The sequence below is a fragment of the Haliotis rubra genome, unplaced genomic scaffold (genome assembly GCF_003918875.1).
Source record: "Haliotis rubra isolate DU_JTF1 unplaced genomic scaffold, ASM391887v1 Scf227, whole genome shotgun sequence".
Classification (NCBI taxonomy): Eukaryota; Metazoa; Mollusca; class Gastropoda; order Lepetellida; family Haliotidae; genus Haliotis; species Haliotis rubra.
The window spans coordinates 1,430,439-1,458,369 of NW_025766303.1; the positions used below are offsets into that span (position 1 = coordinate 1,430,439).

Genomic DNA, 27,931 nt, shown 5'->3' on the forward strand with positions numbered 1-27,931 from the left:
TCCAGCAATATCACGGCGGGGGACACTAGAAATGGGCTTCACACATTGTACCCATGTGGGGAATCGAACCCGGGTCTTCGGCGTGCCGAGCGAACGCTTTAACCGTTAGGCTACCCCATCGCCCCCTGGATTATCGAGGATGGTGAGTTCCGTACACAGACACATTTGTATCTTCATGTCTCGTTGAATTGGGGTAATCATTTGACATTTACACCTACATAATGGTTTTACAACAGTTAGTGCCATTAATGCTATTTTACCTTCTACGGACAATATTCTTTTCTAATGACATAGTCTGTTTTATACGGACAAACTTTATGGATAAAGAATTTCTTTATTCGGTAGATGCGACGTTTCCATACAGATTTTTGTATCGTTGTCAAGCTAGTATGAGTAAGGTAGAAAACAGGGTAATATATATAAAGTAAATCATTAACTAAAACAACAAGGACGTTAATTGGGCATACGACATAGGCTGTTTCCGATAGTTTCACAAACAACACACTACTATTTAGATGAATCGAAAAGGTCATCATGGTGTCATTATAAGTTTAGGTTAAGCTTCTTTAGTCTGGGAAAAATTGGGATGTTTATAGAGTAAGAACCTGAAAGTATTACATTTTGAACGGAAGTGCCTGAGCCATGGCCTTAATCCTTTGTTAAAATGTGGCTATCGTGTCAGAATTGAGAGAATTCAGAAGTACAGTTGGCCCAAAACTATGTAAAGAACCCGATTACTTAATATAATTGTACCAAATGCCGTGATATCACGAATAAGAATAACTCGGTAATAGCCATTTTTTGTATGCAAGGCTGTTTTTGGTTTTGTTTAACGACCGCAGTTTCTTCGCTGTCAGTGGACAATGGTCTAATAGGTTATGATGTATAATATCTGAAAACTGAACATATGTGAACTTATATAATTATGTGATTGGTGTGTGTCAGTTTCGGGTTTGAGTTAATACTATTGAGGTGTAGTGGTCGTAGGTTTTCAATAAGCCTAAACCCAGGTGTTGTTACTAACTTGTAGTGCATGAGAATCTGACAGCTTAACAAACATTCTACGCGGTGTGAACAAACACACAGACATCCAAATTGTTAAACATCATCAGTACACGAGAACTGGTGAGTTATACAACGAGCGGATAAATCATGCGGGTAAACACGAGTATTCGTTCGTGACATGATCTGTAGCATCTTCACAATCCCGTAGATGTCCGTGAAACCTAAAACCAGATATAAATGACTGTTGTTTCACCCGATGCGTATGTTATACACTCCTCACCACAAGGAACAGACGCCGCAGGTAGGGCCACCAACACCTGACCTTTGGGGCATCTATACTGTGTGTTACCCAAAGGTTACACGATGAGGGCAAATAAAATACACGATTATATTCAAGGATGACCTCCTCCCTTCCGCCTATTCTTTGTCAGCCTACACCGGCCACCATGCAGGATAGACGATGAGTAGTGTTGAGGAAGGGTGACTATGGGACAGGATGTGCACATAGCTGAGTAGATGTGTTATTGATAGACGTATTGTGTTGTGAAGTCAGGATCTGCATTGTGACCCTGCGGGTGGTTCCGCGTGCCAACAATTGTTCACTGACAATAACGTTAATCGTGCACCATTATGACACACGAAACAACGTAAGGATGTCTGCTGGCATCACGTTGTAATCAGGGTGCAACTGGAGGTGTCCTATGTGGGAGTGTACTGACGACGTTAAGTCTTTTGATAATATACTGAGGGAAACAAATAAGGGAACACCACTTCATTGCAGAATTCCTCTATTTATTCTCAGATTTCCTCCCACAGCGCTATTCTAAACCGGTGATGAAAAGTGGACTGACTGACTGACTGAGTTTGGTTTTACGCCGCTTTTAGCAATATTCCAGCAACATCACGGCGGGGGACACCAGAAATGGGCTTCACACATTTTACCCATGTGGGGATTCGAACCCGGGTCTTCGGCGTGACGAGCCAACGCTTTAACCATTAGGCTACCCCACCGCCCTGATGAAAAGTGGAAACTATTAAAGGAACACTTGAATTTTCCCGTGTTCCTTTATTTGTTTCTCTCAGTATATGAAGCGGAGAATTGTCAATTAAACATATGGCATTACAGATTTATTTCAGCAAATGGATCTTACGTACATGAAAATTTAAAGTACTTCCTTGGACAAGATATTCAACTAATTGCAGTGATTTAACAAATTCAATAACAATATACAAAGTGTAATCCCAAATATAACATGCGTAACGTTTGACCACTTTTTACAAGGCATTGAGTATTTAGATAGATGACAATTATTCACATCGCCGACATCTTGGTTTTACCAAATATACCCAAACCATGAGAAAACACAATATGTTTACCTTTGTTAGTGTTGGTGCGCCTCCATTGATGTCTGGGGTGGTGGGGTAGTCTAGTAGTTAAATCGTTCGCAAGTCACGCCGAAGGCTCGGGTTCGATTCCCCATATGGGTACAATGTGTGAAGCCCATTTCTGGTGTCCCCCGCCGTGATATTGCTGGAATATTGCAAAAAGCGGCGTAGAATCATACTCACTTCATTGATGTCTAGAGCTTTGTGCATAATCTGTCTTTGCTATGGTATTTTACAAAAGTTGACGATGAATTACTCTACTCCAATATTTGACAACACATGTTATGTACCTTAGCTGAAAAGGGATTCTGCCACATTCACCCAACGCCATTACATTACAAGATGATTTCCCAGTTCAAAGAATTTATTTTACAAAAATCAAGTTAAACAGATTCTAAAAGGTTACAACATCTTTGCACCATAGCATAAAATAGGTGTTACCATTGCATCAAATATTTTGAAAAGGCCAGAGCAACATATACATTGTATTTCCAAATATTTGAAAACAAATTAACAGAGCGTGTTGCCTTACAAACTTGAGATGCTAGACGGGTTGGGTTTTTAGACCAAACAAGTTTAGGTGTAAACATGATTCCCAAATACATATAGAATGAACAATTTGTTCTCCATTAAAATACCATTTATCATAAGAGCGAAGAGGACCATCATTTCTAAATACAATAACTATGGTTTTGTTTAGATTAACTTGCATACATGCTCGCGACACAATATTTGAGAATGTTATTTACTTGTGTTTATATATGTGATTTGAAAGAGCAAATGAGATTCTACACATTTCTCATACTCACTACAACAAAGTCGAACTACAGTTGGAGCCGCATTGTTTTATAAACTATGACGTACCTGCATTGTATCCTCCTTCCCTGATAGGAACGGCGGGGTAGACTAGTGGTTAAAGCGTTCGTTCGTCACGGCGAAGACACGCGTGTAAATCCGCCTTGATGTTGCTGGAATATTGCTAAAAGCGGCGTAAAACTAAACTCTCTCACTCGTTCCCTCACCACGATATGACGTCATTAATGGAATGATGCTGTCAAGTGAGGTGAGGTGAAATTGGGTTTAACGTCGTGCTTGAGAATATTTCGCTCATATGACGACGTGCATGCGTGTGTATGTGTATGTGCGGCTGCTTGTACTAGCCCAGACTGAAGCTGGTTTTATAGTGCTAGCTCACTGAGATACCATGCCGCAGTGAAGCATTAATACCCCACTCAGACACATTATACTGACTCCGAGCCGACCAGTCCTTGTTGTACCCATTAATGCCGAGCGCCAGGCAGGGACCAACAAGTAGCATATTTTAACGTCTTTTGGTATGACGCGGTCGGGGATCGAACCCGCGACCTTCCGCTCTCCGGGCGGACGCTCTAACCACTACACCACGGAGGCGGTCCAATGCTGTCAAAAAGCGACGATAGAGAATGTCGTAAATTGTGCTAGCCATATGTTCATCGGCTATTTCAACAAAACGAGCACAATTAATCATGGATACCAAACTGTTAACATAGTTCCTATATGCTGCTTTTGTATTAAAGCGTGAACTGGCTCGGTAGTTGAGAGGTTCACTTAATCCAAAAAAGGCACGTTAAGCCAATTACTTGTATCAATCACCATGAGTTTCAAGTTTGTCGAAAGTGTACAGCGAAATAATAGCAACAGCTCATGTATATGATCAGTGATAAATTGCTTATTTTACGCACGCTTCGATAAATACGAAACCCGAATGGACAAATTCATGGTCCCAAGTTTATATAGTCTACTCCAATATCGACCGTATCTGCTTTACGTAAATTGTCGAACATTTGTGTGAAAATGTACGAGGTACTCTTTGATTTGCGTAGTGTTCACACGTTTATAAAGATCGGTGCCAAAGAAGCTTCCTGAAGAGGGAGACTGTTAGGTGGTATCTGAGCTTAACCCTGGAGTTTGGGCTTGCTACCAAGACTGAGTGTATCCGTGTTTCCAAGACGTGGGTCTGCCTGTTACTGGTGGAGGTGCTGTTGCAAAGACTGAAACAAAAATGAGACTATGAGTGTCAATGTATTGTGGATTCTAAGCTATGTATGCCTCTCAGCAGCACTGTAATTTGTCTGCCATCAAGTGGTAAGCTTTCATTTTTGAGTTCAAAATATACTCATGTAATGGGGAGAGAATCTCTTACATATTCAACACGTGCTCTGAAAATATAAGACTGATGTACCTTCTTAATTTGAAACAGTGTTTCTGTCCTTCACACGAACTGCTCCTGGAATAACCGGTTTTGCTTCGTTTTCCTTTGTGTTGTTTTCAAAGAAGAGACAAGAAGTAACTGAAGCGGACATTAAATATCCACACAAACGTCCCTTACAAGGAAATCCTTATATACTTCCCATATGATTTCCATCTGGAAGTAATCGTGATTTGGTTGTTCAACACCGCGCTCAGCAATACTCCGCCCATTTGTATTATCGCGTCTGGACCATAATATAATGAGTGAGTGAGTGAGTGAGTGAGTGAGTGAGTTTGGTTTTACGCCGCTTTTAGCAATATTCAAGCAATATCACGGCGGGGGACACCAGAATTGGGCTTCACACATTGTACCCATGTGGGGAATCGAACCCGAGTCTTCGGCGTGACGAGCGAACGCCTTAACCACTAGGCTACCCCACCGCCCCTCTGGACCATATAAACCTGTGATTGATATTTGGAGCAAATATCCACATTGACGGTGCTCCAAGACGTGCAACTGACGAAGACAGAACTCGGAGGGAGGACGTGACATTTAATGTCAATCTTTATGGTTACATTGTTCACGTTGCTACCGTGTCTTCTAGGATAGTAGATCGACGCTCATGCTGTTGATCACTGTATTTCTTTAATATATTTCTTGGCCCAGACGAGATTATGAATGCCGCAATATAGAAGGAATATTTTAAATTATTTTATTATTAATAGGTCATTTACTTTCGTAGTCACGATATGGCTTATCATTACATACTGCCGATCTTACTTTAAATTTTAACTCACTCATACTTGATCTTATAACTTGTTTTACACAGTACAACCAGAAATTATTGAGAATTTAAAGATTTTTTTCACTCATTACTCACGTATTAAATGTGAATATTAGCAGAACATAACTCCAGATTCAAAGACAGGTGAACAGTAAGTATTTTGTCAAGTCACCATGGGCAGCAATGCAGGCTTCAATGCGGCGGGGCATACTACTGATCAAAGAAGTTAGAAAGTCGTGGTCCATGCTGTCCCAATATCGGACCACCTCTTCTTTCATTTCAGCAATATTTGTCAGATTTTTCTTATTGACAATTTCCTTCATAAGTCCCCAAACATTTTCTATTGGATTGAGGTCAGGGCTATAGCTTGGCCAATCTAATAATGTCATTTTTTGGGTCCGAAACCAGGCCTGTGAATGCTCTGAACGATGTTTTGGGTAGTTGTCCTGCTGGAAAATCCAAAATTTCCATAGAACACGTGAGCAGATGGAAGTAAATGTCCCTCGAGAATATCTGTGTACCGCTCACTGTTCATATTCCCTTCAAATACACAGAGGGGCGTTGCCCCTAACACAGATATGCCACCCCACACGTTAAATTTCGGACTGTACTTTGGGCGTTGATACAAAGGTTTTTCAGTTTGTTTGGTCCAGAATTTCAGTGTATTAGGAAACAGCAACACAGAACTTTCATCTGAGAAAATCACATTGTCCCAGTTAAAATTTCTATGCTGTAAGCACCAGTTCAACCTTCGCTCCTTTTGTTCAGATTTCATGATCGGTGATGGAATTCCTCGACTTTTCTGCCAACCCATTGCATGCAGCTCAGTTCTAATTGTCTCCTAACAGACAGCCACAGTTCCTCTATCAATCATATCCAGCCTTAAGTTTTCTAAAGCTCCTTCGTTTGTTTTTAGAAACAAGAATACCAAGCCGCCTCCTGTCACCGACAGTCAATTTTCTGGGCCTACCTGCGCCTCCCTGGTGCTCAATGCCATATCCATTTGCAATATTTTTCAAAACACGATAAACAGTGGACAAAGGGATGCCTGTTCTACTTGAAATCACTTTAGCTGATCTGATGTCCTTGTTATAATACTCTAAAATCAACTTCCTCTTCTCTAAATCATCCATACTGAGGATCACTGAAAATATCGTCTGCTAGCAAGTAAACAAAGGGGATAACTCTTCACAAACTAATGAAAAAGGATGAATGGAGTTGTCTCTCTTGAATGAAACCAAGCACTTGATAGCTGGTCAAGGTTGTTTATACTAAAAATCCAATTAAACATATTCCTAAAATTCTCAATAATTTCTGGTCATACTATACTTGTTGCCAGATACGACGAGATTTAGAAGAGGCCAACTGGTTCCCGTTGCTGTTTGCGCACATCATGTCCTTCTTGCAGTGGATTCCCTCGTGCTTGTCTCTCAGCGGTGACAAACAACAGAGGCACGGTCGTATTTACATAATGTGCAAACATAACCTCCACTCCGATGATACAGCAGCCTTAATAGACTTCCGAATCTGGGAACGGGCACAGATGACGAGATACACATCATTCATGTCGACAGTAGATCGTTTTGCACCTGTGACAGACTATTGTTCGAATTTCAAAGCTAATTGATTTTCGGCCATGTCAGACAGGCATTGTGTCCTGTCATTGATTATGCCTGTGGAAGAAGAGTTCAGTGGCCTGTGCAGCAACTTCGATAATAACAAACTTGATATTTGCAACATCTCTGCAGATACCAGAGATGTAAGTCCTCTGTGTAAAAGAATGTACTACTATTTATTATGTGTATGTTTTATGTCTTACATTCAGACTCCCAGCCCTGTCACCAAAATGTATATTATCATTGTGATCTTCATATCGTTGTCTTACGGCCTGAAAAGCAATAACGAAAAAAAATCTTTGATTCAGCTTGATAAGTTTGACACAATCTTGAATAATTAAGAATTGTGACCAGAAGTAAGATAGAATGATAGTTAGAATCAGTATGTCATCTTTAAATCTTTTGTTCAGAAGCCATGTCTAAAAGTAAATAATTCCTCACCTCTTTTCCCCAACGACCACAGGGTGACAACAAGGACAGTCCTATACTGCGGCGATCTCAAAGCTGCAAAGATCACGGATAAAGGGGTATAATACTCTAATGATTTGACAAGAAAAGCTAGTGCTATCAACCAAAGAAAAGGTCAATCAAGCTTAGCCCGTTCAGAAATCGGAGGCCGAAATCGCCAGAGAGAAGCATCGATGCATTGAACTTTGAATGAAAAAGATTTCTAAAAAATACAGTTTAACAAACCATATTGTATGCGTCCGATTTGTCTTGTTGTTACCTTGACCAAACAACTTCATAGGAAGAACCTTATGCAGCTCTTATGAATCGGAGAATAAAAATGCTCGATTGTACCACAAGAGTTGTGAAATGTAAGCATCAAAGGAAAGTTCACCGTTGGAAAGTGAACGTCGTCCCCTTGTCACACAGTCTCTTGGAGAGTTTTTGTCACTCAGAATCCATATGGATAGAACTAAGTATGGCAAACAAACAGATATTCCCATCAGCATCAAACCCACGCCGATAACTGCTTGTTTCCACAGCAAAAGTCCAATACCCTCCAAAGTCTTGTTATACAGACCCGTCTTGTGGCGAGCTGGTGTCTTTCGATGAGTTATATATTTTATTCTATTTATCCATTTTCTAACTGAGAATAAACCATTGAATGTTTCTGGATGGAGATTGCGCAAAATCTATTGGTCAACTGGTGTCATTAATGGTTATTGGGATAAGTAGCCAAACTCCATTTTCGAATTGCACCAGACCAAGGGGATATATCATCTGCCGATGGTTCAGCGTATAGCTCAGTTGGGTACAATAGTGGAAGGAATTGTCTAGCTGATTTTTATTGAACGATTTCAGATCAACGATGTATCTGGAGCTGAAGGTAAACGGCTACGTATAATCACTTTGTATTGACTGTGTTTAAACTGATTGATCATAAGTAGTTGCTTGAGCTGTTCTGATACCATGCACGATACATAGCCCCTGGTCTACCTGACGAACACCAAGATTAAGGTGGGCAATGTGTCAATTGATCATTGTGATTTCCAGAGTTCTTTATATCAGTGTAGGGAATTTATAGAAATGAAAAGAAGAAATTTCCACAGGAAAGTTTTCTGAGAATTAGACAAAAAGAATTGATGTGAAACACTGCCAAATGTTTTTTTCTGTTTTGATGGGATACGAACCAATATCGCGATTATATTAAAAAGGTTCCCTCACATTGTCTCATCAAGGTTACACAAGATGGTCTACCCTTCACCACTGACAATGAAATAGGTTTATAACGTTTAATGTCTCTCGTGTTACCTTCCTTTGTGAAACAAACTGAAATACTCTTTTTCATGGCACCTGAGAGATTGTGTTCCTCGTGTATGCGAGTACAGCTTGTATGAACGTAAAACAGTCAGCACATCAACACCTGTGAAGATCAGGCCGCCCATGCTAGTAGTAAGAGGCGGCTAACGAGATCGGTTGGTCAGCCTCGCTGACTTGGTTGACATGTCAGCGTTTCCCAATTGCGTTTAGCGATGCTCGTGATGTCAGTCATTGGCTTGTTTAGTTCAGACACTATTAATTACGGACATACTACATATAGCTGTAAGGCTGCTTAGTGCAGCGTAACACAACAAGTGAAGTTTGCCCATAAAAGCCAGACGATATTTCCTCTGCAACCTTTGACTGGCACGGAAAATTTGCTGTCAAAGGTAACAATTTCACACGAATTCCTCCCATCCTCTGAAAGTTTTAATGACGGAGTTCTTTTCCCCCATTATTTCAATGCTCAGCAGTAGTGGATAGAGACAACTGATTGGTAAGCAGTATCCAGGATATAGTATGTGTTGTTTGTACTGAACCTGATCGAATCAGCGGTGTTTTTCAAGATTAACCAGTTTTATTATGTCAAAACACCTACCTCAAACACGCCATGTTTCTCATTGATCATTTACCTTCTCTCCTTTTTCGTCGTTTTTGCTTTCTTTAAATATTTATTTTAAATCATTGTTGTGTATTACAATTTCTGTTAATTCATGGTGTAACATACCACTTGGTTCTAACCACCTTCGGTATTTTTCTTCTGAAATTTGCCTTTCTTTCAACCATTCTAACACCCACACTCAGTAAGTAATATTTTTCATCATTTACATCAATTTCCATTTTATTACCCTGCCCCGTTAATGTACTAACTTGAAACTGAACGCTTTGGCATACTGAAGGAGGTACACCACTGTAATCTGCGCACTTTGCCTTTCAAAATAACTTGTTCCCTGTCCCAAAATAATTCCTTTAGAAATGTTAAATCAAAATGTTACCTCAGTGTGTGTGAAAACACACATTTCCTCATACAATTTAAATGATTGACAATCCATGACAATATAATAAACATATCAATTGCAAGCTTCAACATTTGTTTTATCTCTTTCTTTCTCCCTTTCGCAATTACATGACAACCTCCTGCTTTTTGCCATACCACCACGACTTCCCCCACCCCAAACATGAACCCTAATAACATCTTTCTCGGACTTAAATATTTTCCATTTGCCTCTCACACCCTGTGGCACCATCCCGCATTGTGGTCCTCAAAGAATATCATAAACATCCCCCTATCACTGGATTCATTATCGACTTGCTGTACAAAAGCTAACATTGTGTTTCTGACGTCATCACGATATACAAGGGATACAACGACCTGGGTGGTTTTTCCCGGGCATCATATCTATACTTGCAACCTTGAACCCTGTCAAATATTTCCATTAATATACCATTGATGAAATTGTGTTTCCAAACAATTGGTCACTCATTCATCTTAGGACAAAGTAAAATGTTCGGGTTGAGTGACAGTAGGCGATCTTTGCTATAGTATGGGTCGACTTTAGTTGTTGGGAGTTTTACACGTGCGTTTGTGTTTGCAAAGTGCTTTATATATATTCTAATCATCATCGGAATCGTCTGCAAGTTGATTAAACAGAAAAGGGTTTACAGTCTCCCATCCTTTTTCAAGAGAATCTACGATTTTAATCAACGCATTACGTATATGTATGTAGCCGTTAGAGTTCCGATGCTACCAAAGCCTCGCACGCAAATCCGCCTGTATGGCCTTGGGCAATACCATTGCAAGAGTCACCAGTTCAACAGTACACATGTGTCCCGTTCGGTCACGGGACGATGTGTATTCCATATCTGCCTTCAACAATTTGACGTCTGCGCTAATTCTCCTCCCAAAGGTAAATGGCGCTTCTCAAAGTTCGATTCAAGTTCCTGTCTCCCAAGTTTATTTAAGACAGTCTATTTGTCCCGCCGTAGTTTTATAATGCGTCCAAATACTCAGGTGATCTTGCTATTAGAATCATATCTATAAGTGGCTGTTTGATGACGCCGTCAACAAGTTCTTGTCTTGTATTTTCCCATCTGCTAGGATTCATGTACCTCCATACATCAGACGTTTATATTATTCAACAACATTTGTAAGCGATTACTACTTTTCATATCAAATGTTTTCATATTGGCACCTCTGGCACAGTAAACAATTAAACTTTAATTAAAGTCCCCTCCAACTATTACATTATCATTACAACTATAGGTAGCGATTTCATCAAAGAGATCTAGAGCTATTCTCCGACTTGGCTCATTTGGAGCATAAATATTTATCCATGAATAATCCGTATCATTAACCATTAAACACAACTTTCAATATCGGAATTGTTTTTCTATCATGATATGGAAATTTGGAATGAAATAAAATAGCAACTCCTTTTCATTTTTTATATATGTTATTATCATGAAATACTTTTCCATGCCACATATGTTTATACTGTTAAAAAAATTCATTATCCTAGAAGGTTTCTTGTAAAAAGCATTTATCACTGAGAATTTTGACGGGTTGAGAAAACAGTTTCTAAATTTCCTATGTTTCTAAGATCATTGACATTCCATGATGAAATTATCATCCACATGGTAAGAATTCTAAATGGTGATGGATATTTCGTTTTAATAGTCTATCTATTCTTCTATTTTCGATATGGGCTTCCCGTACAGTTCTTTTCCTTCTCTTAACTGTGTCTGTTTGGTAGGCATCACTCGTAGGAGGTGGCTTAATGTTCCTTGAAGTTGACTGAGGCTTTTCATCACTGTTATTGTCATTGTCTTGCAAGCCTAACGATTTTTCATTATCTTTGTTTACCGCCCTATAAACTGTATTGTGGCTGCCGTACTTGACTCACGACTGTCATTGTCACTGTTGACACCCTTGCTAAGCTCTGAATCGTCATCCAAAGTAGGGTCTGAGAGTTGAGTGAAACATTCGAAACAGTAATACATACTCATATTGGAAAGTGAAGACAAACATTAATTAGGTCAATCGCGAATTGGGTGTTTCATCTTATTCTCTTCTTTACCCCTCAAAGGATAAAGATTTTGCTCGTAAGTTTATAATTAATGTTGATGTAATTCTGAATAAAAAGATGCAATTGATGCAATTTTGAGTTATGAAACGAAAGCAATGCAAGATGTGTTTGAACGAAGGATTTGAAAGGAGAGTGAGTGAGTGAATGGGTATGGTTTTACGCCGCTTTTAGCAATATTCCAGCAATATCACGGCGGGGGACACCAGAAATGGGCTTCACACATTGTACCCATGTGGGGAATCGAACCCGAGTCTTCGGCGTGACAAGCAAACGCTTTAACCACTAGGCTACCCCACCGCCCGATTTGAAAGGAGAAGGCACATAGGCTCGTAACGACGGGTCTCTCAAATACTGCCATCCATTACATTGATAACATGATGTCCGTCAATGATTTCTTTTCAGAGACAGTTTTTAGTCCCTGAGAACTGTCCAAAACATAAGCCGGTTTCTTTCAGTAGGGAAACAAATGCAAGGCATCATTAGGACAAATAAGACAACTATTTGGTTCTTTAAAATATTTTGTCCTGAAAATTTCAGTTTCCTAGCAATATGTAACCGTTGATTCAATTTCCTAGCAATATCTAACCGGAAACTGCTGTACTGATACATCCCAGTCTTCTATCTGGCAAACTATATATCTTCAGGAGGACCACTGACAACATAAAAAAAATAGGATGTTTCCACCCTGGAGCGCATGTTAAATAACAGCTTATCCATTCTTAATTGTTTGTAAATCAACACAAAGCATTGTCTTGTACAATTTCAACATTGTTGTTAACATACAAAAATGTGGAATGACTTCATAACACAAGTTGATATCTTTTATGCACATTATTCCACTGCTGATGAATAATTTACTTAAACAATGTCTTGTTCATAATTATACAAGATCATAGGGTTGGTAAACAGGGTTGATTCAGTATGTCTGGTAAGGTGTGAATTTGGAAATTGATGTTGGCTTGAGTCGCTTCACAAGAATATTCACATCGCCTAAAATGTTTTCCCCCACTGACTGTGGGTAACCAACAGGAACAGTGGTGTCATCAGCATGCTGATATTTTAAAGATTAAACATTACTGATTCTGAATCCATGAATATGAGTGTTCTCTTTTATTACGAAATCAAATTTTACAAACCGGACACATGTTCGTGTCTGTTTGCCATATAAGAATAAACTTTCATATGTCATATATTTTCATATGCCATGGCTTAAACTGAATTCCAAATCAATTTGTCTAGAGGATGTGTCTTTCAAGAATGCAATTTTCCCAACTGTAGTCCAATTGATATTAATAGCATACTTACATTCAGGAAGGAAATGGCTGTTGGCTCACGAAACAGTGCATTAACGAATAAGGAATAACTATATTTCGCTTTGAAAACTTTAGATGAAATATTTACATTATCTTTGCAAATAACAGCATCAGTATATTGTTCCTTCTTATGTTTTACTGGACCAAATGATCAACCACTTACTTGGTAGGGATTGAATGATAACACAGTATGTAGTCTGTATCACTGACACATGGGTATGTCTGAATTTTCCCATCCAGCCCTATTATATGGAGTATATGAACCAGTCAGGCGTGATAATCACCTAAAACAACAGGTGTTGGGTCAAACTAGATACCCATGAACTGGAGACAAGATATAAACATTTAATACAATTCATGTCGTTAGGTAAATTTACGATATTTATCTTAAAAGGATATACATAATGTACATATTTAATTTCACATAATCACACATATATCAGTACTTAATGGACATCAGTGGCAGAATTATCTTATATAATTTCAATATCAATAACCAGTCAAGTGACCGACTGGGTCAAGGTAGTCTTCACATGACACTTGGCCACTTTCTAAGCGTCTTTTGTGTGTGGTACCGCCTCCGTGGTGTAGAGGTTAGAGCGTCCGCCCGGAGAGCGGAAGGTCGCGGGTTCGATCCCCGACCGCATCATACCAAAAGACGTAAAAATATGGTACTTGTTGGTCCCTGCCTGGCGCTCGGCATTAATTGGTACAACAAGGACTGGTCGGCTCTGAGTCAGTATAATGTGTCTGAGTGGGGTATTCATGCTTCACTGCGGCATGGTATCTCAGTGGCCTAGCACTATAAAACCAGCTTAAATCTGGGCTAGTACAAGCAGCCGCACATACACATATACACGCATGCACATCGTCATATGAGCGAACTATTCTCAAGCACGACGTTAAACCCAATTTCACCTCACCTCACCTTTTGTGTGTGTCAAGTCGCGGTACTTCTTTCTTTGGGGGAGCTCTGGCACCATGGGTCAACTGGATAATACAGGTCTCGGTGTACGCCTGTTCTTTCCTCAAGAAGCTGATGGTCTTAAACAGGTTGGGGTGGCACTCAGATGTTCCAGTGGTCAGTTTTCTGTGCCACTCCTCAACGTGGTTTGTTGTTCTAGGGCCAGCGGTGTTGAAATGGTTCCACATCTGACGACCAAGGTCACATTAAACCCAGTAAGTTGTCACGCAGTCCCCGAACCGTTCAGTTGATGGATCTGCTGGTGATGAGTCGAGGGCGTACAACCACATGTCACTGACTTTGTCGAGGGGCTCTAGGAGAAGGGCAATGGCATGGCGCACAAGTTGAGTTACACTAGGGTCGTCTGCAAAGCGGTGGGAAAGTCCATATTTCTGCACATTATTCCAAACAGCCTGGCTGTAATGGAAAAAGCAACCCTTCATGGTCACACCTGGGAAAACACTAGACACTGCATTTTGTGCTGCTACCTCAAAGTCCGTAAATACAAACATGGGTGAGATGATTTTGTTGTTTGCAGCAGCAAAGTATCTCACATGGCTGACGAACCGGTGGTATGTTATCTGCTTCTTGTTGGGAAGTAGACCATAAACTAGAGGAAACATGTTCCCTTTCTCAAAGGCATGAATCGAGTAGAGACAGGTGAATATCTCATGGGACTTGTCAAAGGTGTCGTTACAGAAGACTGACTCAAGTGACGAAGGATGTCTAAAGTTGTAAATACCAGTATCTTGTCATCTTCGCCATCACCTGCAATGAGGAAATGTTCGCCACTCGATGTCTTGGTGTAGAGGCTTGGCAGTTCGATCTGGGAACGATGTCTTGGTAGGGATGGGACGTCTTTTTCACGACGTTTCATTCATCTTCTACAATTTACTGTCTCGTGAATTCTCTTCTATCTGGATTTTTGTACCCCCTAATGCCACATATGTTTTTGCAATGAATAATGTTCTGTAATTTATCACAACTTTTTATGTTTAAAGATTTCATATCTGATGCTCTATCCATGACTACATATATTATCTCATCATAGGGTATTCATGCTTCACTGTGGCATGGTATCTCAGTGGGCTAGCACTATAAAATCAGCTTCAGTCTGGACTAGTACAAGCAGCCGCACAATCACATACATAAACACGCATGCACGTCGTCATATGAGCGAAATATTCTCAAGCACCTATGCCAAAATCAGGTAAAATCATGATTATTTTCCACTCTGATGGTCATATAAAATGACCCATAACATTGTTGTATACTTATGCCCATCTCAGGTAAGGTCTCGTGGAATATTTTCAAAATAAATTGTCCAGCCATGAATTTTGGGATGACTTCAAAACAAATATGTTTGATACAAGTAATCCCATTTGAAATAAACTATTGAAACCTAGGAGTGTTTCCATTAAATATAATTCATGGATTTCTAAATAGTGGTTGATAGAATTTGAAGTAATGGTCATATTCCTTCGTTAATTTGATTCCATGCAGCGAAAAGCTGAGCATACAATGGGCTTATATTCTTTAAATAAGTTTTCATATTTTCAAGAGATTTTGGCAGTTATATTGTGCCACAGAAAATTACTAAACATTTGAGTAAATTTATACTCAACCCAATGTGGAAACAGTTATTACAGCAAACACATAGCGCAAGCGGGAACTCATAAGGATATTTATTACAATGGCTCTGCCTTGTAGAGTAAGCTGTCTATGAAGTCAACAGTGGTAGTATTTTCACTCTTTTCTATCTCCACTTTAATGTTTCACCCATAGCTTTATCCATGCTAAAGTAAATGCCTGATATTTCTATGCAATATCTCTGAACATTAACCGGGATTTAGGTTGAAAATATAATGAAACCTTTTTTTGCCCAATAACAAAATTTCTTAATTTTCATTGTTGATTTTTGCACCCGTTACCTCACATTATAAGTTATTAACTGTACGAAATGTTTCAAAGACACCTAACATCTGAGACAGTGATTTTAGTGTTATCAGCATGCTGATATATTAGAGAGTTAATGTCATTACTGATATTAATTCAGTAATATCAGGATTGTTCTTGACCATTAAATTCAGTGGCTCTGATATCAAAACGTATAGCATAGAGTCGATTCTACGGGTTAAGGTGAAATAAGGTGTCAAATGGCCATTGCATTCTTTGTATCAGTACATAAAATCTTAACCCATAAAAAGAAAAGAAATCTCCAAAGTTAAATTTTATGAAAATGTGAAATATATTTTGGCGTGAAACCTGTCAAAAGCTTTCTCTAGATCAATTTTGATGAGGTAGGAATCATATTTACGATTATTAGTAACATCAACAACATCTCTCACAGAGTGAAGGTTGTTAGCTATATCTCTTCCTGGTACACAACAAGATTGTTCAGGGGAAACAGTTGAAGCCATGATATTTCACAGTCTCAGTGATAAAAGTTTACAATCTATATTTATCATTAAATAGGTCAGTTACACTTAATGTCTCTCTTGTCTCCTGTGGGCGGCGGGGTAGCCTAATGGTTAAAGCGTTGGCTCGTCACGCCGAAGACCCGGGTTCGAATCCCCACATGGGTACAATGTGTGAAGCCCATTTCTGGTGTCCCCCGCCGTGATGTCGATGGAAAATTGCTAAAAGTGGCGTAAAACCAAACTCAGTCAGGCAGTCACTCTTGTCTCCTGTCTTATTATAAAATTAACTGATTTTACTATTTTAAATGGAACGTGAAAGAGTATGTTCTTTACAGTGGGGTCCAACTACAGTGGGGTCCAAACACCGATTTTATTTTTAAGAAATGCCAGCAAAGATTGTATTTTATGCGCAAACTGAGATCTGTTAACATAAGCTCAAAGGTGATGCTGTCGTTTTATCGTTGTTTTGTTGAAAGTATTTTAACTTTATCAATTCAATGCTGGTATGGCTCTCTTAGTATCAAAAGCAAATCCTATCTTAACAAAATCATTTTAATTGCAAGTAAAATCTCTGGGGTGTCTGTTTCGGATTTATCTTCTCTCTTTAATTCCCGTGTTATTAACCTCGCTGAGAAAATTTTATCTGATCCCAGCCTTGTTTTATTTTCTGAATACCATCTTTTACCTTCAGGCCGCCGATACCAAATGCCCCGTTTTAAAACAAAAAGAGTTCAAAATTCTTTTATTCCAGCAAGTATTCGACTTTTAAATGATTGTTAACTTTGTCTGTCTATTGTGTTGTTTTGTGTTTTATTAACCTATATGTCATTTTTATAAGTAACCTTGTGACCACTTTCAAATGTAAAAAGAATTCCCCTTGGGGTAATAAAGTATTGTCATGTCATCATGTCATTTATGAATTCCATCTAAAACTTGTAAAAAGACGGGACATAAGATATCCCAAAAGTAGAATTCAACAGCCAGTCCATCAGGGCCAGGTGATTCATTCCTATTCATACCTTAGGGTGCCTCTGAAAGCTCACACTGAGAAATAGCCATTCCACATGAATTCATTTCTTCCTCGGAAAGTTTTTCTAAATTACATTGCTCTGCAGTAAATAAGGGAAAGTAGAATTGCTGAGCAGTATCCAACAGATCCCCTGTCTTCCCGGTTATTGTACCATCTCCCTAATCAAATAATGCTTTGATCTCGTTGTTTACATTTTTCCAAATTATAAAAATAGGAAGTGCATCGATCAGATTCAAGTGTAAGTTGTGCTTTAGAACTTTAGATAGCACCTCTACAAGTGTTCTTATCCTTATCTTCCAATTTCCTTTCTAAATAGTACAGTTGTGTCGATTCATACCCCGGTATAGTAGCTTACTTCAGATATTGATTTCTAAGGGTTATTTAGTTTTGTAATAATCGGTTTTTGCCAACTTAATTAGTTGCCAACTTAATTAACGTATCTTACAGTATTTGATATAACAGTTTATGGTATTGTGCACAAGATGACAAGATGTCTAGACAAAAGAAAAACATCTGAATTGTATTAAAACACCAGTTACTCTTTGGATTCTGGGGTATTCCCTATCTATCATATCATAAGCTGTTGAATAATGGAAATTAGAGCCTCACTTCTTTTATGATAATATAATTAATTGGACATTTAAATAGCGCATCATACAACATTTTAAGATTAATTGTTTTGTTGTTAATTCACTGAATGATCGGTCCATGAATAGCAGAACATCTTGTGAGAAGTTGGGACAGAGACAAGTCCCCATCCTTGAAGGAACTCTACAGTTCGAAGACCTCATCCTGTCTTGCTGATGACGACTTTCTGATGTATGCCTCCACACGTCCCTCTTGAATTAGCCTGGTCTGTAGGGGTAGGAGGCTGCCTTCACGGTGGAGCTCTGGGATTAGCCTGGTCTGTAGGGGTAGGGGGCTGCCTTCACGGTGGAGCTCTGGGATGAATCTGGTCTGTAGGGGTAGGGGCTGCCTTCACGGTGGAGCTCTGGGATGCGTCTGGTCTGTAGGGGGCTGGGTTCATGATGGAGCTCTGGGATGAGCCTGGTCTGTAGGGGTAGGGGGCTGGGTTCACGGTGGAGCTCTTGGATGAGCTGGGTTCATGATGGAGCCTGGTGAGCCTGGTCTGTAGGGGTAGGGGGCTGCCTTCACGGTGGAGCTCTTGGATGAGTCTGGTCTGTAGGGGTAGGAGGTGGGTTCACGGTGGAGCTCTGGGATGAGCCTGGTCTGTAGGGGTAGGGGGGGGTAGTGGGCTGGGTTCACGGTAGGGGAGAGGGCTGGGATGGAGCTCTGGTCTGTAGTGTAGGGGTAGGAGGCTGGGTTCACGGTGGAGCTCTGGGATGAGTCTGTAGACCCCCAATGGCTGCCCTCCCACCTTGTTGTTCATTCGCCCGTGCCAGCCATACATATTCTTACTAAACAATTTAAAAATTGGAACTTGACAATGCCAAAATAATCTTTACTTGTGGTGTGTTGGGAAGAACCTCTAGTAGGCGCTTGAAAACCTAAACGTGATCAGATGTGCTTCGTCTTGACATAATCACAAAAACAAGCGGCATCAGCTTAAAGTCCCACTCGGCACGCACAAGTGAGTTAAGTTGTACGCCGCACTACGCGTAGTTTAGTGCTGTAACTGTCGGTCAGTGGCAAACACGATATGCCTCTCACCTTTTGCTTCTTATGTCACGATGAGAGAAGTCTTCAGGCATGACGTTTTCATCCAACTTAAAGCAATAAAAAGCACCATTACACATTTATGTAAAGTATAAAGCATGACTCCTAGGTCTTGGTCGGGATTGTAAAACGCGAGAACTGCAGGGACGGAGCTTGTTAAACCGAGGGCTGCAGTCTCTGCAGGTCTAAGGTTTTACAATTCCGACCAAGACCGAGTGTTTTATCCGACTTATGAACCGTCATGAATGTAAAACACAAATATGTATTATTTTCAATTTGTGCATATACTGAGCAGAACAACATCGATGGAACAGCCCGCAAATGATGGAACAGTCGGTGTCAACTGAGATGCGACTGGCAGCCAATGCATTGCCTCGCACGCGCAATGCACGTGCTCTGCACGCGCTACCCGTGTCCTGCACGTGCGCTGCCCGCAGTACCCGTCTTGTGAGGAACACACGTTTCGTACAGACAAACAATCTCATTTTTTACAGCGGTCCTTCGTAGCCTAGTGGGTGAAATTTCAAGTTAGAGAGCGAAGGCTTGCTGGTTCGAAACCAGTTATCGCCACTTTATATTGGAAGTTTTCAATAATGAGATATTTTACGATCAGTCATAGCAAGACCAAGTTGTCTGAATCATAAATAATGGTCATTGCAAAACCTCATATCAGGTTAAATAACGACCATTTCAAAACCTAGGTTATGAAATGATCGAAATTTAATCTGTTATGAGGTTTCGAAACGTGTTCTTCAAAACCTAGGTTTAGAAATGATCGGTGCAAAGTGTTGGCAGAGGTCTACCTGATTCTAGAAGGAACCTACTTTACTGCAGAAAATCGGAGATAGGTTTATAAAGTTATTTCTTAGTTAAAAGTATATTTAAATACTTACTTACTGTATCTTACACAACCATATCATATTTGCCTCAAAGTCCAAGGACCTAGGTTCCTTCGGACGAAGAAGCCCCCTCGTACGGTTGGTCATCCGAATGAGGCTTGCGTGGTTCTGTCGACCACCAGGCTTGTCAGAGTTGATGTGCTTCTGTTGTGCTTCTTCTACAAAGCTGGCGCCCGACAATAAACTTTTCAACGTCACGAATTTGTTTTACAATACATTAGCTCATGTATAAACTGTATGGATTATTTTACAAAATCTTGTTCAGAACCGTTGACTGAAGTAAGTGGCTACATTAAAACTAGTGAGTTTGATGGGGAGTATATGTTGGGGTGATTCTGGCCAAGTTTGCTGAGTCTTGCATGCCATTCTTCGACATGATTTGTGGTTCTGGCACCCACGGTGTGGAAGTGATTCCACACCTGTCTACCAGGACCCTCAATCCACTGCAGTGTCACATAGTCCGCAAACTGGTTCACACATTGTTCAAAGCACTGAGCCACACATCGTCAATGTCCTCTAGTCTCACCAGTGGCAAAGAGGAAGCAATTCTCACAAACTTGGCTATTTCTGGGTCAGTCACAAACCTCATCTGCAAGCCACATTTCTGAACATTTCTCCAGATAGCCTGTCTGAAGTGGAATAAACAGCCTTTCAGTTGACACCGAAACACGTCTTGGATGGCGTTCTGGGCTGCAGGCTCAGAGTCTGTAAAAACAATTGCAGTCTAAAGATTGATATTCAGCTCTGATGACTTCTCTTTAATAATGCTGAAGAATCTATGGTAGGTGGCCTGTTTCTTGTCTGGAAGAAGTCCATAAATCAGAGGGAACATCTTGTTGTTGACCATGACATGGATCGTGTAGAGCTGATGGTGATCAATGATAGTGACTAAGCATTTTCCTGCATAATATATAGCTGCAAACAAGATGAATTTTATTCAGTGACATTAATTGAATATGGATAATTGGTGAGTTGATATCAGTCTGACAGTCTGTCAGCTTGGAATCTGTCCCTTGGCCATGAGTTAAGTTCAGCTAAATCATGGGACGACCCCTTTCCCTAAAACAACATCACTAATCCTAATCCTCTGCAGGCTGCCTGCACAGTGAGGATAAATCTTGTAGATATTGTCCCCAGCTTGTTCCTTCACCTGTAGAAAATATAACAATTACACTACTCAATTACAGGCCGATTAATACAATACTCAATTACAGGCCGATTAATACAATACTCAATTACAGGCCGATTAATACAATACTCAATTAAAGGCCGATTAATACAATACTCAATTAGAAGCCGATTAATACAATACTCAATTACAGGTCGATTAATACAATACTCAATTACAGGCCGATTAATACAATACTCAATTACAGGCCGATTAATACAATACTCAATTACAGGCCGATTAATACAATGCTCAATTAAAGGCTGATTAACAAACTACTCAATTACTGTGACTGTCAATGATTAAAAAACACAGGATAAATACCCTCACTCTCACTCTGATTGCTGTTAACTGGTCAGGTTTGGGTGGATGACAGTGACGGTGTTTTCCCTCTTCAAAGGAAGCTCCAAACTGGATCACTGATGCGGGACACGTGGTAGTGTTCCGGACACTGCAGCGCCAGTAGGTTCTAGCAGTTGTTGATTTCTGTAACAAAAAAATTATTATCATACACCGTGATGACACCCTCCTCGTGGTGGGTGTTGCTAACGCTAATGGCTCTTCAATCCCCGTATGCACTCGGTGGCATATTGATCCACAGCACCCCATTGCTGGTCATAAGACCGAATTGGGTAACCTGTTTGCCGTAGGTTGCGCCCCTGTGTCTGCGGAGGACGGGAGTCTGGTGGTTGAGGGCACTGGGAGCCTGGAACCGTGTTCCATTTGCCCAATACACCTCTTCAGCCCCCAACTTTACCTAGACGGGTGGTTGAATTGGCCCGATTCTATCGGCTGGTCACGCCAAGCCCTGTGCATGGTGACTATATTTGCACACTGCATTATCATTGGGTCTTGGTTATTTTGATAAATTGAGTATACTTTTCAAATTAATTTAAATTGCCTAGAGTCCTGTGCCAATCTGGTGGTTTTAGACCTCTGAAATCTGTGAGCTCAGCCGAAGTTGCACAACACATATCTTAAAGTGAACAAAATGTATCTTTTGCACTCAATATTTAACATAAGACATCCAAAGAAATACCACTGTTTGAATGTGTTGTTGCAATCTGTTTGTGTTTGAATTTGTTGTTGCAAGAGATCTTAGTCTAACAGACACGAGTGAGAATAAGAATTGATAAGTTCGGGTCCATGGCTAACTGCCTTCATAGCTCAGTGGATAGAGCACTGGTCTTGTTAACCAGGGGTCGTGAGTTCGATCCTCACTGGAGGCTCATTTTTCTTGTACAGATTTCTATCACCCAGGTGTCAGGATGCCATTGTGTTACCCGGACGGTGAATGTCCCCTCAGAGGCAAATCAGCCACCCAGCAGACATTTCAGTTACATCAACATGAGAGAATTATAGGCTTGAAAGGAAATTCTTCATCTTTTGAGAGGTAAAGTAGAGAATAAGATAAACTACCCGAGTCGCGATTGACCTAATTTATGTTTATCTTGACCTGTCTCTTGTTTTTCAATTCAGTTTAATATGTAGAATGTCCCAATTTTCCATATCAGAATATTTGACTGCTTGAAGCGTAGCTGAGTAATTTGCAGTGAAAATGTTCAGCTGTTTATCAGCTGCCCAGTGTGGCACACAATCGGTTAGCGCGCCGTACTTATAGTCAGTACCTTCCCATGATCACCATGGGATGAGGAATGCGGAGGTTGTGAGTTCGAGCCTCACCCGGGGCATGCATCATTTTGTTTACTTTTCTGACATTTTCACAAAACCCTCACCCCATTTCACCTCCAGCGTCATGAAAGGGAGTGTATGGCAGGAAATAAAATACATCTTGTAAATCACAACTGACACATTTTTGATATATCTGAAATTTAGAATATCCCATGTGAATGGTGTGCTTGCACAGACGAATCCTGACTGCAATCGACCGCCCGGGGCTCACAGCTGTTAAAACCGTGGCAAATTAAGGCAACGGTTATCAGATGCCTCCATAGCTCAGTGGTGAGAGCACTGGTCTTGTAAACCAGGGGTCGTGAGTTCGATCCTCACTGGGGCTGAGATATCTTTTATCGGAGTTTTAACCTTTTTTGTAGTTGAGCTGATTAACCCTCTTCATGAGGCGCCCATGGAGAAGTCCTGTGCAAGCAGACTCCTAGCTCAGTGCTTGGGGTGTAGTCCTCTCCTACACTAGGGGTCGTGACATCCATGATCAATTGGGGCTATCATATAGGTCCATTTAAAACATGCTAGGATTTTTTTCTTCATTCAAGTGAACTCAGTCTGAATTTTGAGGCCAACCATTCGTCACATGATCGGAAACAGCTGTGTGACCACGACAGTGGCATTCAGGACAAATTCATGCATGAATTCAAAGGTCCCCTTTGTTACCCAAGCGCAAGTATCCTTTAAGGTCTGAAATCCACACCCAAGCCTTTAAATGCCTGGACTCGGCTCAGCCGAAGTTGCACAACACATATCTTAAAGTGAACAAAATGTATCTTTGCACTCAATATTTAACATAAGACATCCAAAGAAATACCACTGTTTGAATGTGTTGTTGCAAATCTGTTTGTGTTTGAATTTGTTGTTGCAAGAGATCTTAGTCTAACAGACACGAGTGAGAATAAGAATTGATAAGTTCGGGTCCATGGCTAACTGCCTTCATAAGCTCAGTGGATAGAGCACTGGTCTTGCTAACCAGGGTCGTGAGTTCGATCCTCACTGGAGGCTCATTTTTTCTTGTACAGATTTCTATCACCCAGGTGTCAGGATGCCATTGTGTTACCCGGACGGTGAATGTCCCCTCAGAGGCAAATCAGCCACCCAGCAGACATTTCAGTTACATCAACATGAGAGAATTATAGGCTTGAAAGGAAATTCTTCATCTTTTTGAGAGGTAAAGTAGAGAATAAGATAAACTACCCGAGTCGCGATTGACCTAATTTATGTTTATCTTGAACTGTCTCTTGTTTTCAATTCAGTTTAATATGTAGAATGTCCCAATTTTTCCATATCAGAATGTATTTGACTGCTTGAAGCGTAGCTGGAAGTAATTTCTGCAGTGAAAATGTTCAGCTGTTTATCAGCTGTCCCAGTGGCACAATCGGTTAGCCGCGCCGTACTTATAGTCAATTACCTTCCCATGATCTATGGGATGAGGAATGCGGAGGTTGTGAGTTCGAGCCTCACCCGGGGCATGCATCATTTTGTTTACTTTTCTGACATTTTCACAAAACCCTCACTCCCATTTCACCTCCAGCGTCATGAAAGGGGTGTATGGCAGAAAATAAAAATACATCTTGTAAATCACAACTGACACATTTTGATATATCTGAAATTTAGAATATCCCATGTGAATGGTGTTTACACAGACAAATCCTGACTGCAATCGACCGCCCTGGGGCCTACAGCTGTTAAAACCGTGGCAAATTGGCAACGGTTATCAGATGCCTCCATAGCTCAGTGGTGAGAGCACTGGTCTTGTAAAACCAGGGGTCGTGAGTTCGATCCTCACTGGGGCTAGATATCTTTTATCGGAGTTTTAACCTTTTTGTAGTTGAGCTGATTAACCCTCTTCATGAGGCACCATGGAGAAGTCCTGTACAAAACAGACTCCCTAGCTCAGTGCTTAGGGATGCTGGTCTCCTACACTGGGGGTCGTGACATCCATGATCAATTGGGGCTATCATATAGGTCCATTTAAAACATGCTAGGATTTTTTTCTTCATTCAAAGTGAACTCAGTCTGAATTTTGAGGCCAACTATTCGTCACATGATCGGAAACAGCTGTGCTTGTGACCACGACAGTGGCATTCGGGACAAATTCATGCATGAATTCAAAGGTCCCCTTTGTTACCCAAGCGCAGAGTATCCTTTAAGGTCTGAAATCCACACCCCAAGCCTTTAAATGCCTGGACTCGGCTCAGCCGAAGTTGCACAACACATATCTTAAAGTGAACAAAATGTATCTTTTGCACTCAATATTTAACATAAGACATCCAAAGAAATACCACTGTTTGAATGTGTTGTTGCAATCTGTTTGTGTTTGAATTTGTTGTTGCAAGAGATCTTAGTCTAACAGACACGAGTGAGAATAAGAATTGATAAGTTCGGGTCCATGGCTAACTGCCTTCATAGCTCAGTGGATAGAGCACTGGTCTTGTTAACCAGGGGTCGTGAGTTCGATCCTCACTGGAGGCTCATTTTTCTTGTACAGATTTCTATCACCCAGGTGTCAGGATGCCATTGTGTTTGCCCGGACGGTGAATGTCCCCTCAGAGGCAAATCAGCCACCCAGCAGACATTTCAGTTACATCAACATGAGAGAGATTTATGGGCTTGAAGGAAATTCTTCATCTTTTGAGGAGTAAAGTAGAGAATAAGATAAACTACCCGAGTCGCGATTGACCTAATTTATGTTTATCTTGACCTGTCTCTTGTTTTTCAATTCAGTTTAATATGTAGAGAATGTCCCAATTTTCCATATCAGAATGTATTTGACTGCTTGAAGCGTAGCTGAGTAATTTGCAGTGAAAATGTTCAGCTGTTTATCAGCTGCCCCAGTGGCACAATCAGTTAGCGCGCCGTACTTATAGTCAGTACCTTCCCCATGATCACCATGGGATGAGGAGTCTGGAGGTTGTGAGTTCGAGCCTCACCCGGGGCATGCATCATTTGTTTACTTTTCTGACATTTTTCACAAAACCCTCACTCCCATTTCACCTCCAGCGTCATGAAAGGGGGTGTATGGCAGGATAAAAAATACATCTTGTAAATCACCCAACTGACACATTTTGATATATCTGAAATTTAGAATATCCCACGTGAATGGTGTTTACACAGACAAATCCTGACTGCAATCGACCCGCTGGGGCCTACAGCTGTTGTAGTAAAACCGTACTGCAAATTGGCAGCGGTTATCAGATGCCTCCATAGCTCAGTGGTGAGAGCACTGGTCTTGTAAACCAGGGGGTCGTGAGTTCGATCCTCACTGGGGGCTAGATATCTTTTATCAGGTTTTAACCTTTTTGCAGTTGAGCTGATAAACCCTCTTCATGAGGCACCATGGAGAAGTCCTGTGCAAGCAGACTCCTAGCTCAGTGCTTAGGGTGCTGGTCTCCTACACTAGGGGTCGTGACATCCATGATCAATTGGGGCTATCATATAGAGTCCATTTAAAACATGCTAGGATTTTTTTTCTTCATTCAAAGTGAACTCAGTCTGAATTTTGGGGCCAACTATTCGTCACATGATCCAGGAAACGGCTGTGTGACCACGACAGTGGCATTCAGGACAAATTCATGCATGAATTCAAAGGTCCCCTTTGTTACCCAAGCGCAAGTATCCTTTAAAGGTCTGAAATCCACACCCAAGCCTTTAAATGCCTGGACTCGGCTCAGCCGAAGTTGCACAACACATATCTTAAAGAGTGAACAAAATGTATCTTTTTGCACTCAATATTTAACATAAAGACATCCCAAAGAAATACCACTGTTTGAGATGTGTTGTTGCAATCTGTTTGTGTGTTTGAATTTGTTGTTGCAAAGAGATCTTAGTCTAACAGACACGAGTGAGAATAAGAATTGATAAGTTCGGGTCCATAGCTAACTGCCTTCATAGCTCAGTGGATAGAGCACTGGTCTTGTTAACCAGGGGTCGTGAGTTCGATCCGATCACTGGAGGCTCATTTTCTTGTACAGATTTCTATCACAGGTGTCAGGATGCCATTGTGTTACCCGGACGGTGAATGTCCCCTCAGAACAAATCAGCCACCCAGCAGACATTTCAGTTACATCAACATGAAGAGAATTATAGGCTTGAAAGGAAATTCTTCGTCTTTTTGAGGAGGTAAAGTAGAGAATAAGATAAACCTACCCGAGTCGCGATTGACCTAATTTATGTTTATCTTGACCTGTCTCTTGTTTTCAATTCAGTTTAATATGTGAGAATGTCCCAATTTTCCATATCAGAATGTATTTGACTGCTTGAAGTGTAGCTGAGTAATTTGCAGTGAAATGTTCAGCTGTTTATCAGCTGCCCCACGTTGGCACAATCGGTTAGCGCGCCGTACTTATAGTCAGTACCTTCCCATGATCACCATGGGATGAGGAATGCTTGGAGGTTGTGAGTTCGAGCCTCACCGGGGCATGCATCATTTTGTTTACTTTTTCTGACATTTTCACAAACCCTCACTCCCATTTCACCTCCAGCGTCATGAAGAGGGAGGTGTATGGCAGGTAAAAATACATCTTGTAAATCACCAACTGACACATTTTGATATATGCTGAAATTTAGAATATCCCATGTGAATGGTGTTTACACAGACAAATCCTGACTGCAATCGTCTGCCCTGAGATACAGCCTACAGCTGTATAAAACCGTGGCAAATTGGCAGCGGTTATCAGATGCCTCCATGAAAGCTCAGTGGTGAGAGCACTGGTCTTGTAAACCAGGGGTCGTGAGTTCGATCCTCACTGGGGGCTAGATATCTTTTTATCGGAGTTTTAACCTTTTGTAGTTGAGCTGATAAACCCTCTTCATGAGGCACCATGGAGAAGTCCTGTGTAAGCAGACCTCCTAGCTCAGTGCTTAGGGTGCTGGTCTCCTACACTAGGGGTCGTTGACA

At 40.8% G+C, this 27,931-nt stretch overlaps 1 protein-coding gene and 8 non-coding genes across 9 annotated transcripts; 8 read left to right on the forward strand and 1 right to left on the reverse strand.

Annotated features, from left to right (window-relative positions):
- Nucleotides 1-14,357: 14,357 nt before the first annotated feature.
- LOC124277747 lies at nt 14,358-14,774 on the reverse strand. Its single transcript, XM_046713472.1, has one exon. It carries the CDS (start codon nt 14,772-14,774, stop codon nt 14,358-14,360), a length of 417 nt encoding a protein of 138 aa, XP_046569428.1.
- A 7,727-nt stretch (nt 14,775-22,501) lies between these two features.
- On the forward strand, nt 22,502-22,574 carry Trnat-ugu. Its single transcript has one exon. It is a non-coding gene; the product is annotated as a tRNA-Thr (tRNA).
- A 716-nt stretch (nt 22,575-23,290) lies between these two features.
- Nucleotides 23,291-23,363, forward strand: Trnat-ugu. Its single transcript has one exon. It is a non-coding gene; the product is annotated as a tRNA-Thr (tRNA).
- A 600-nt stretch (nt 23,364-23,963) lies between these two features.
- On the forward strand, nt 23,964-24,036 carry Trnaa-ugc. Its single transcript has one exon. It is a non-coding gene; the product is annotated as a tRNA-Ala (tRNA).
- A 718-nt stretch (nt 24,037-24,754) lies between these two features.
- On the forward strand, nt 24,755-24,828 carry Trnat-ugu. The gene has a single exon. It is a non-coding gene; the product is annotated as a tRNA-Thr (tRNA).
- A 605-nt stretch (nt 24,829-25,433) lies between these two features.
- Nucleotides 25,434-25,506, forward strand: Trnat-ugu. Its single transcript has one exon. It is a non-coding gene; the product is annotated as a tRNA-Thr (tRNA).
- Nucleotides 25,507-26,231: 725 nt separating this feature from the next.
- On the forward strand, nt 26,232-26,305 carry Trnat-ugu. The gene has a single exon. It is a non-coding gene; the product is annotated as a tRNA-Thr (tRNA).
- Nucleotides 26,306-26,915: 610 nt separating this feature from the next.
- Trnat-ugu lies at nt 26,916-26,990 on the forward strand. Its single transcript has one exon. It is a non-coding gene; the product is annotated as a tRNA-Thr (tRNA).
- Nucleotides 26,991-27,712: 722 nt separating this feature from the next.
- On the forward strand, nt 27,713-27,788 carry Trnat-ugu. Its single transcript has one exon. It is a non-coding gene; the product is annotated as a tRNA-Thr (tRNA).
- The last annotated feature ends 143 nt before the right edge of the window (nt 27,789-27,931 follow it).